The sequence below is a fragment of the Vespula pensylvanica genome, chromosome 14 (genome assembly GCF_014466175.1).
Source record: "Vespula pensylvanica isolate Volc-1 chromosome 14, ASM1446617v1, whole genome shotgun sequence".
NCBI lineage: Eukaryota > Metazoa > Arthropoda > Insecta > Hymenoptera > Vespidae > Vespula > Vespula pensylvanica.
In genome coordinates, this window is record NC_057698.1 from 2,201,111 (window position 1) to 2,211,611 (window position 10,501).

Sequence of the window (10,501 nt, forward strand, 5' to 3'; positions counted from 1 at the left end):
TTTTTTTTTTCGTTTTATTGTAATCCAATAGATATCGATATTCTGTCAGTCTCCTCGTTTATATACGTTTATATAGAGGAGTATATGGGATGCGGAATGTGTGACGAGACGTTTTATATAGGATTTACTATTTTTGGAAGGTTGCAACGGGTTATATTGTATAAGAGAGTATAACGTTTGGCCTATTTACTTTGATAGGAACGCTTCATTAGGCTACCGTTCAACCGGTTTAACTTAAGCTCAAGCATTTTCCAATATCTGTGGTGTATATACATATATATACATATACATATATATATATATATATATAAAAATGAGAAGTTGGTATATACAAAAGCGAAATCGTTATCCTATATACAGACATTCAGAGGTCCGCGTAATCGAAAGATCGGCATTCGCTCGAATTAGTCCGAACCGGTTTGAAATTCCATTATGTCGTTCCCGTGTCGTTTCCGAGTGTTCTAAATTTAGCATTGAGGTGTTTTCCCTACGAGTTCTACGAGAGAAACCACCACTGTTACCACTACCACCACTACCACCGCCATTGCCACCGTCAGTAGGTAGTACCGATTCAGCGATTACAAAATAGGCTAATTAGTGGTTGCGCGATCGAACGAGAACCATGTTCTCTTGGTACGAATTCTCATCGTACGAATTACCAGGTCAATTCGCTTTTGACTCAAAGGGAAAACTCATTCTCTGATCTTGAAAGGGAAGTTCCACAAACGTTATTGCGTAGGTTATCTCTTGCGACTAATCAGATACGGTCTCTCTCTCTTTCTCTATTTCTCTCTCTACCTCTCCATCTCTTTCTATCTCGATGAGAGTTAGCTTTGTCACGTAATATATATATATATATATATATATATATATATATATATATATATATATTAAACTAGGTCGAGCTTCAACGAAAAGACATCTCTCTAATTGATTAGAGCAACTGTTGAGCGATTGTTCGTCAAAAATGATTAACATCTTCTTAAACAATTTTTATATATTTATTGATTTATTTTTACTAAGAGTTAGTTTTAAGCGTTAACGATTGGACTAGATATTTATAGCAGAAAGATATCTTTCTCGTCGATCAGAGTAGCTGTAAAGTATCTGTTTACCAGTTACCAGTAATTAGTACTTTTTCAAACAACTTTCTTTTTTTCTTTTTTGAAATAATTTGTTTTAAGTGTTATCGACTAGACTAGATATTGATATCAGCTCAAGCATCAGCAAGCAGATATCTTTCTTATTGATCGGAATAACTTTGGAATAACTGTTTATCAGTTATTAGTGATTAGTATTATATATCTTTAAACTGGTTTTCTTCTTTTAAGTAGTTATTTTTAAGCGTTATCGATTAGACTAGTTGTTGATATAAGGTCGAACGTCAACAGGAAGATATCTGTCTTGTTGATTAGGATAACTGTTCGTCAGAAATTACTAGTGATTAGTAATACGTTTTTTTTTCTTTTTTTCATGGTGGTATTTGAAATAGTTAGATAATGTATTAGCGAATAGACTGGATATTTGTATCGAGTCGAGCATCAGCAGGAAGACATAACTCTTGTTGATTAAAATTGATTAAAGCAAAGTAACTGTACACCAGATTAGACAATCGTATCTACAGTTTGTTTCTTTTTTCTTTTTCTCAAGTTTAGCATTCGATCAATCATTTCTATCACTCGTGCATATACTTTTTATTTGATTTTACATCGTAACAAATATGACCTCTTCCATTTTATCGCGATAAATACTTGCTCACTTTTTTTTTCGTACGAGTCAGCAGCCACCGCCCTCTCTAATGATTTTGGGTAAGATTTAACGATCCGGTGGTGGTGGAGGTGGTGATGGTGATGGTGGTGGTGGTGGTGGTGGTATACGTACAAACGCAAAGGACGGAGGAAAAATCAGACAATGCATCGAAAACAACGCGCGGCGTCGCTCCCGTTCGTCGCTGTGTTTTTGCCCTGAGTTTTTTGCGCAAAGTTGACGGAAAAGGAGAAAAAGACGGGGGTACGTATGTGTAGAGAAAGAGAAGGAGAAAGAGAAAAAGAAAAAGAAAAAGAAAAAGAGAGAGAGAGAGAGGGGGGGAAAAGAGAGAGAGCAAAACAACAAAAAAGAGAAAGAGAGAGAGAGAGGGAAGGAAAGAGAGAGGTTAAAAAAGGGAAGGGGGTGGTTCTTCTCTAATCACGAGCGAACGTTGCCGCAGTGCTATCAAAGAAAACCAAAAATCAGCATGAGAGAATAGAAGAAGGTAAAAACGAAAGAGAACGAACGTTAGAAAGAGAAAGAAAGAGAGAAAGAGAGAGAGAGTGAGAGAGAGAGAGAGAGAGAGTCTGGTGCGAGTCAGAGGTGTTAGGAGAAACGGAGTGGTAGGGAATGGTGGGGGTGGTTTCGCGACTTGGAAAGGGGTAGTAGAGGCAAGCACGAAAGAGAGATAAAGATAGAGAGATAGAGAGAGGAGAGGGGCACACGAGGTGGTACGACGTGGCTGGGAAACGAGGGTCGTGGTGGCTGCTGCTTGGTTTTACGTCGGCAAGGGTTGAATGTCGCCGCAGGCTCCGCTACTAACGACCAAGCATGCGATTATATGGCGGCTCCGTCGATCTACGTGCAAAAACCGCTTCGGTTTCCGGTTGCACGGGGTTTTCTGTCTCTGTCTCTTTCTCTCTCGCTTTCCCTCACTTTTTTTTTCTCTTTCTCTCTTTCTCTTGAACGTTCTCTCATTCTCGTAATTCTGCTCTACGAGAGACGTCATCGTTGATGGTTGCTGGCATCTCACGTTCCTCGCGTCCGTCATTGTAGTCACCTAGTCACACTTTTTTTTGTTCTTTTTTTTTTCTCTCCCTCTCTCTCCCTCTCCCTCTTTCTCTCTCTTTTTTCTCTCGTTTTTTTTTTCGTTTTGTTTTATTTCGTTTTTTGTTTTGTTTCTTTTTTTTTCCTTTTTTTATTTCTCCTAGCTCTTTCTCTTTTTTCTTTTCTCTCTCTGTCTCTCTCTTTCTCTATATCTATGGCTATCTATGGCTTCATCTCTATCTATGTTTGTCTCCGTTCAATTGACGTAAGATATTTATAATAGATTCGTATAAATAGACAGTCTTCCTCTTTTCTCTTTTCTCTTTCTCTCTCTCTCTCTCTCTCTCTCTCTCTCTCTCTCTCTCTCTCTCTCTATGTCTTCATCTCTATCTATGTTTATCTCCGTTTAATCGACGTAAGATATTTATAATAGATTCGTATAAATAGACAGTGATTCGTCGTGACGATGTTATTCGTACAAATAAAATATTCTAGAAACGCGAATAGATATTGCACGTTCGTATAAATAGATTAAACGAATGCAATGCATCGGTAGATAATAAACAGACAGAATCGTTGATCTGAACAAAATTTGATTTTGTTCTAAATAATTATATCAAATCGAAAGAAATATATAAGTTAGTCAGATACTCGTTATACTTAATTAATATATACGATAATAGAGACAGAAGTGTGTTGTCTGCTTAAATGACAATGGTATTTTTGAATGACTTTCGTGGCTCATGGATCTAGCGCTTAGAAATATAACGACGAGGAGTGTACCTTTTATTTGGAGGGATAAAAGAAGAGCCAACAATTTTAGCAGGATTTCAATAGATACAAGACAGACAGACAGACAGACAGAGAGAGAGAGAGAGCGAGAGAGAGAGAGAGAGAGTGAGAGAGAGACAAAAAGAGATAGAGAGAGTGAGTGAGAAAGAGAGAGAGGGAGTGTGGAGGGACCGATGAGAATTCGAGTGCGGTCGCGTATTGTCCATTCGTTTCTTCCGCGGACGCCTGTCAGGAGCATGCGTAACTTAATTTTCCGAGGATCGCTTTGACAAAAGAGGATCGAGAGGAACTGGAGGAGGAGAAGAAGGAGGAGGAGGTGGAGAAGGAGGGCGGTAGAGGTGGTAGCCGAAAGGCTGGCGAAAAGAGGGCGAAAGAAGGGACAAGAAGGACAGAAGGAACGAACGAATGAACGAACAAACGACAAAGGGCTTCTTCGTCCCTTCCACACCGATATCAAAAGGGTTCGCGGAAATATCGTAATTGACTTTACAATTAGCGCCCGTCGTCCTGTTCCTCTGGAAAACTGGCTGCCGTTCGTTCTACCATTCGACCTGTTCTACCTACCATCCCTTTTCTTCTCTCCTCTAAATATCAATCCCTTCTTACAATAATTAGAATTCCCTCGATTCGAGAGTGCATCGAAACGTTGAGGTGGAGGAGATGGAGAAGGTGGAAGAGAGGGGGTGAAGGAGGAGAAGCTGATCGTGGAAAAAGGAGAACCACTTCTTTCTCTTTCTCTTTCTTTCTCATTGTCCAAAGGAGAGGTACTTCTCTCTCTCTCTCTCTCTTTTTTTCTTTCTCTTTCTTTCTCTTTCTTTCTCATTGTCCAACTAATTAGAACGGCCGGACGATTCGTTTCGTCGGTAACAATCGGATCTCCTTAATTAAAATCCATCGAGCAGGCGAGCGAGGTTAGCGCGTGCTTACACCGATCAAGAAAGTTCGATGACTTTGGTTTGTTACTCCTCCTTCGATAATCACTCGCGCGTTCATTAGTTTTCCTTCGAAGCTAAAATCGGTCTCCCTCTCTTTTTCTCTTTCTCTTCTCGTTGTTTTTTTATTCATCGATATCGTCTTCAAGCCGTCGTTGAACGTCCAAAACTTTTCTCGTGAATCCTATTCTCTCTCTTTCTCTCTCTTTCTATCTATCTATCTATCTATCTATCTATCTATCTATCTATCTATCTATCTATCTATCTATCTTTATCTTGTTATCGATTTTAATATTTGTAAAAATACCTACAACTTTTTAATCCGTTCACGCGATACTGATCACGACAAGACCTAGTTCTTTATTTTCTTGGAAATATCCCAGAGAGATTTTTTTAATACAGCGTTAATCGAGATATTTATACTCGTTATTTCCCTTTTTTTATTCCTAATTAATGTCTATAAATAATAACCAAGAAGTGTTCAGATCCGTCTGATCAAATGGTAATTATTTCAACGATAAATTACGACAGTTTTGGATTCGAGCGATGTTTACAATAATTCATAAAAATCATCAATTTTGTTTCTTCGTGTCCTCGTTAGGAGCACCAGTCACGTCAGCGAGACCTTCACTCTTAAGACTTTTCTTTCCCCTTTTTTCTTTCTTTTTTTTTTCTCTTCCTTTTTTCTTCCTTTTTTTTTCTATTCCACCAGTTCTGTCAGTAGCAAGGAACTTCCCTAACGAAGTTATCCTAAAGTAAGTTAGCCGCTTTTAAGTAACAAGGCACCGTGGTTTCTGCTTTCCATAAGGATAGAAAGAATATAAGAGAGAGAGAGAGAGAGAGAGAAAAAGAAAGAAAAAGAGAGAGAGACAGTAACTTCCGGATGTACTCCAGACGTACGTACATACTACACGTTTTTCCACGGCCATATTGCGCCTTTGCATTAGCGATGAGAAGACAATAGCATCGAGATAATAAAGTTTCGTATCTTCTAAGCTATAGTACAAAGCTAACGTAATTAAACGTTAATGTATCTGAACACTACGACGATATAGATTTATCGACTTTCAATAATCGATGAACTTAAAAAAGCGGAACAAAGTTTGATCGTGAAATATTAAGATGAACAAAAAAAAAAAAAAAAGAAAAGAAAGGAAGAGAAAAAGAATAAGAAAAAAAGAGATGAGAATCTTTTTTTAATTCACATTAAAATCTCATTCGATTATCTCCTCTCTCTGTCTCTCTCTCTCTCTCTCTCTCTCTATTTTTCTCTCTTTTCATATCCTATCGTATCTCTACGTTTATCTTGATTTTTTCCACCGGTTGTTACTCGACGTAACAGGCGAATTCTCCAAGGAAATCTCCTGACTCGATCGACGAGACTTTACTCGTCGCTTTAATAAAAATTACGCGATTAACAATTAAATCCATTCCCGTGGCGCGTCGTGCTACTTCATTTAACCTGATATCCATTTGTATTTCGTAGCTTTTCCTGATGGGACGGACACGATATCCTTGTGTCTGCGTGTTTCTACAGATATAGATAGTTATCTAGTAGGATATATATATATATATATATATATATATATATATATATGGTGTACATATATTACGTGGTAGTCGTGGGAAAACATCGATGACGAGGAAACGAGAAAAGAACCGATCTCATTACGTTGGGAAAGGCGCACTCATGCCGCTACTCTCTTTTCTCTACATTTTTTCTCTCTCTTCTCTTCCATATTTTTCATCCTTTTTATTTTTCTATATTCTTTTTGATTACAACTTTAGAAAAAGAGAGAAAGAAAGAGAGAGGGAGAGAGAGAGAGAGAAAGAGAGAAAAAAGTTGTAGGATACGTGTACTTTCATCCAATGTGAAACTCGTAAACTCGTAAATTTTACGCATAAATAATATACGCGTTTACCGGAGTGGTTTAATTTCGTTCTGCTGAAATAGCATTTCTCCAATCTCCTTCCCCGTCGTTGCTCTTTTTTTTTTTTCATTTATTTATTTATCTATTTCTTCTATTTTTTTTTCTTTTTGTTATTACTTGTTTTATTCAATCTTTTTTTTTTATATCTCCTTTTGCATTCCATTTTTTGTTTTTTTTTTCTCGCCTACGAAAACGGAGGATCTCGCGTTTGTTTCACCAAATTGAATTTCTCGCAGGAAAGTTCTCTTTTTTTTCTTTTCTTTTCTTTTTGTTTTTTTTTTTTTTTTTTTTATTTCCCCAATTCGACACTCGTAGCAGCGTTTTGAGAAAAAATATATTAATACCTTCCGAACGTGATAATGAAACGTTACTTTTATGAAATATGAGATATATTATATTAAATGAAATGCTTGAATATATATAGTATATACGTATCCGTAAGTAAATAACCAACCTCGCTTGTAGAATGATTCTGTGCGCATAAACTGGTGTCTCGTCCCTTCCCAAAAGGAAAACGATGTCGGCGGTGTCTTTGTCCTCGGATAGTCTTGCTAAATCTTCCAAAAGTCTAGGTACACCGGCCAAACCAGCTTCGCCGGAAACCCCAGCGGCACCTGCTACCGCCCCCACAGCAACGGCCCTGCTTCCCATTACCTGCACGTTATTATTAATTCCTATGAAATATTTCTTTTTTTTTTTTTCGTCATTATCGTCGGCGTTCTTATTTTTATTTTTTTCTCTTTCGTTCTTATAATTTTTTCTTTATTTTCCTTTCCTTCTAACAATCAGATCGGATTTGTCATCAGGAAAATTTCAACCGGTTTAGTATTTCAAAGTTTTCATCTTTTTCGTAGAAACAGTTGCATTGTACGTTATCTCGTGTGCGATTCGCTATAATCCGAAATTAATGGAGGTGACGAGGCGTCCATCCATCCATCCATCCATCGTACGTACACGCATATACGTACGTATATACGAACTATATACGAACTCAAACATATCTACAGTAGGTATTACGAGTCGAATATTTTGTTGGATGCGTTCGTTGTCGACGATTACGTTCGTCGAACGTTTGCAAGCTTCCGGGTCGAAGAAAAGCTTGATTAGTTAGTTTATATATATATATATATATATATATATATATACACATACACACAAACAAGGATAAAGAAAGTATAAAAGGGGAACGAGGATGGAAACGTAGTCGGAACGAGAGAGAAAAAAAGCAACACCGATTAAAGTACAATCGACGCTAATTGCGCGATTAATATTTGATTTGCGTCGCTATGGCGGCGTTGTCCAGAGCGACGCGTCATCATTGGCCGGACAGTCGAGGCGGACTACTACTAGCGATGATGAGTCCAACTCGATCTGAATTTTCAGTCGGTGTTACCGGTGGTACCACGACTGATTCCCTTTTAATTAGTTCGGCTTTTGTAGTTTTCGAACACGCGTCAAGCGCCGATTGTTCTCGTAAACCGCCGCCGCCGCCACCGTCGCCGCCATTGCCACCGCTACACCGCCATAGCCGCCGAACGAATTTGCGAAGCTTTTAATGTCGAACAAACGCCGTTCGTTCATTCGTTCGTGCATTCGTGCATTCGTTGGTTCGTTTCATATTTTCTCTAATTTTTCGATTTCGTTCAATCGGCACATGGATTTTACAAATTTTTCTTTCCTTCACGATTTTAAATTCGTCGTTGTAATTCTACGAACTTTTTAATTCGATCCTCCCTTCTATAGTTTATCGACAATTTATTACGAAAATATTATTACGAAAAAACAGAGATAACTTTTTTAATATGAGAGGTAAACGAGAGGTTAATCATTGTTTTCTTTCTAAACGCAAAGGTTAGTTGAGATCGATCCTACCAAATATCCTAGCTTGTTCTCATTCTGTAAACACCCAGAGAGACAAACACACGCATGCACGTACGTACACACAAGAGCACATATACACGTACGAAACGAGGAACTTCTCGTCGTCCGTAGGAATTTATTCAAACTCGACCGCAGAGAAGGCACGTTCTTGTTGTTCTTTCGTTTATTCGTATAAATTTTAGTAAAATACGCATGTAACTCGAGAGATTTTTCAAAAGAAAATACATAGATTATATTTTTACATTCTTCTTAGTAATAATAATAGTAATGATAATAATAATAATAATAATAATAATAATAATTATTATTATATACGTACGTACGTACGTAAATACATACATACGTATAAATAGTATATATAATTTTGTGATTTACTTACAAATCAAAATCCAACGATGGCACAAGGTACAATGATTGATAAGTTATAAAATGATCTCTAAATGTTCTCTCTAGCGATCACTATAGATTTCTGTAATACGAAATGCACGATTCACACTGGTCACACACGTGGGCGAATATTATCGTTGCACACGAGCCACTATGTCCGAGTCGTTCCACGGCATCCTACACTCTGTCTGTCTCTGTCTCTCTCTCTCTCTCTCTCTCTCTCTCTCTCTCTCTGTCTCTCTCTCTCTCCGTCTTTCCCTTTCTTTCTCCTTTTCTCGCAACGACAACGTACGTTGTTTTCTCAAAGTTCGACGTGTAGTTATTCCTTTGCTAGTTTCGCAGGACTTGTAAGACGATAACTATAGCTCTGTGAAAAGCGATTCTTCCTCTACGGCTAGAAGCTTTGAAAATAGAGAAACTAAGCTTTCCCAAACGGAAGTTTGAAAGTTTAGCGCGAGGTATTCCTTGAGTGCGAGTCGAGTTTTACGATTCTCTGGACCAGGGCTCCGCTTGCTGCTTGCCCGCCGTTTCTTCTTCCACCTTCTGTCCTTTCCCCTCTTTCTCCTCATGCTCCTTATCCTCGTCCTCGTCCTCGTCCTCGTTCTCCTCTTCCTCCTTCTTCTCCATCACCACCACCACCACCACCACCACCACCATCATCACCACCACCACTACCACCACCGCCTCCTCCTCCTCCTCCATCTTTTTCTTCTTCTCCTCCTCCTCTCTTTCCTCTCCTTTTCTCACTCAGGTGTCCCTTCCTTCTTTCTCACTCTCTTGCTCCTTTCATTCCACTTCTCTTCTATCCTTTTCTCTCTCTTTCTCTCTCTCTCTCTCTCTGTCTTTCTCTTTCTTAGCCCATGTTCTCCCACAAGATCGTTCTACCTCCTCACGTTGTTGCCAGATCCTCCTCTTTGGAGCACAGAGATCGCACGATCAAAAGGGATCCTCGAGACTTCTTCTTAAGAGAAACAGAGAAAGATAGCTAGAGAGAGAAACAGACAGAGGAGAAAGAGAGAGAGAGAGAGAGAGAGAGAGAGAGAGAGAGAGAGAGAGAGAGAGAGAGAGAACGATCAACTCGGCGAGTTTCCTTCGAGATCTCGATCATACGATCTTTCACGTACTTTGAATTCTTTCGAAATTCCTCTGTCATCGTTTTTATATTCTCCCTCGTTTTTTTCCCGCCCACCTTAACCCACCCTAAATCGCCTCTCCTACCTTCTCCTCATTCACCCTTCTTCTCCTCATCACCCTTTCCTTACCCCCTTTTTGTTTCTCTTTACTTTCTATCGAATTTCTGTGTTATAACCACGGAAAATAATGTTGGATCTTTTCGTACTCTCTCTCTCTCTCTCTATAGTCTCTAGCAAGACTTCTCCCTATTTCTCTCTCTCTCTCTCTCTCTCTCTCTCTCTTTTCCCTTCTTTCTTTCTTTCTTTCTTTCTTTTTATTCTTTGTCTTCTTTCTAGTCTTTGCCTACGTTCCGTTACTTAACGCACGAAGAAACAGGATACGCTCTCCTGAAAAGTTTTCTACCTTTGAAGTAAAATGCGCGTGGTTTGCGGTCTCGCCACGGACGAATGCGCGATCTTGGCGCAATGCGGTCCCTGCAGTTTCCTCCCAAGCAAAGATATCGCGCCTCTTTCTTTCTTTTTATCCGCTATGTCTCGTGTACCAACCAAATTCCCCCCCTCGCCCACCCGCTGACTTTTGCGTTCCTAAGATTTTCCAAATCGAATTCCGATACTTTTTCTTTTTACTGGTTTTTTTTCTTTTTTTTTTTTT

At 38.9% G+C, this 10,501-nt stretch overlaps 1 protein-coding gene across 3 annotated transcripts in view; it reads right to left on the reverse strand.

Moving 5' to 3' along the window:
* The window catches only part of LOC122634240 (serine-enriched protein), an 18,458-nt gene extending 9,135 nt beyond the window's left edge, over nt 1-9,323 (reverse strand). The window contains exons 1-2 of one of the 3 annotated variants that reach the window (XM_043822981.1): nt 8,709-9,323; nt 6,903-7,102 (exon numbers count right to left, since the gene is read on the reverse strand). In XM_043822981.1, the coding sequence (XP_043678916.1) occupies nt 6,903-7,099 (197 nt within the window). In that variant the 5' untranslated portion in view covers nt 7,100-7,102; nt 8,709-9,323. Of the gene's footprint in view, nt 1-6,902; nt 7,103-8,708 lie in introns of those variants that run through there. The other 2 variants (XM_043822980.1, XM_043822982.1) reach the window with 2 other exon arrangements.
* Between the last annotated feature and the right edge of the window lie 1,178 nt (nt 9,324-10,501).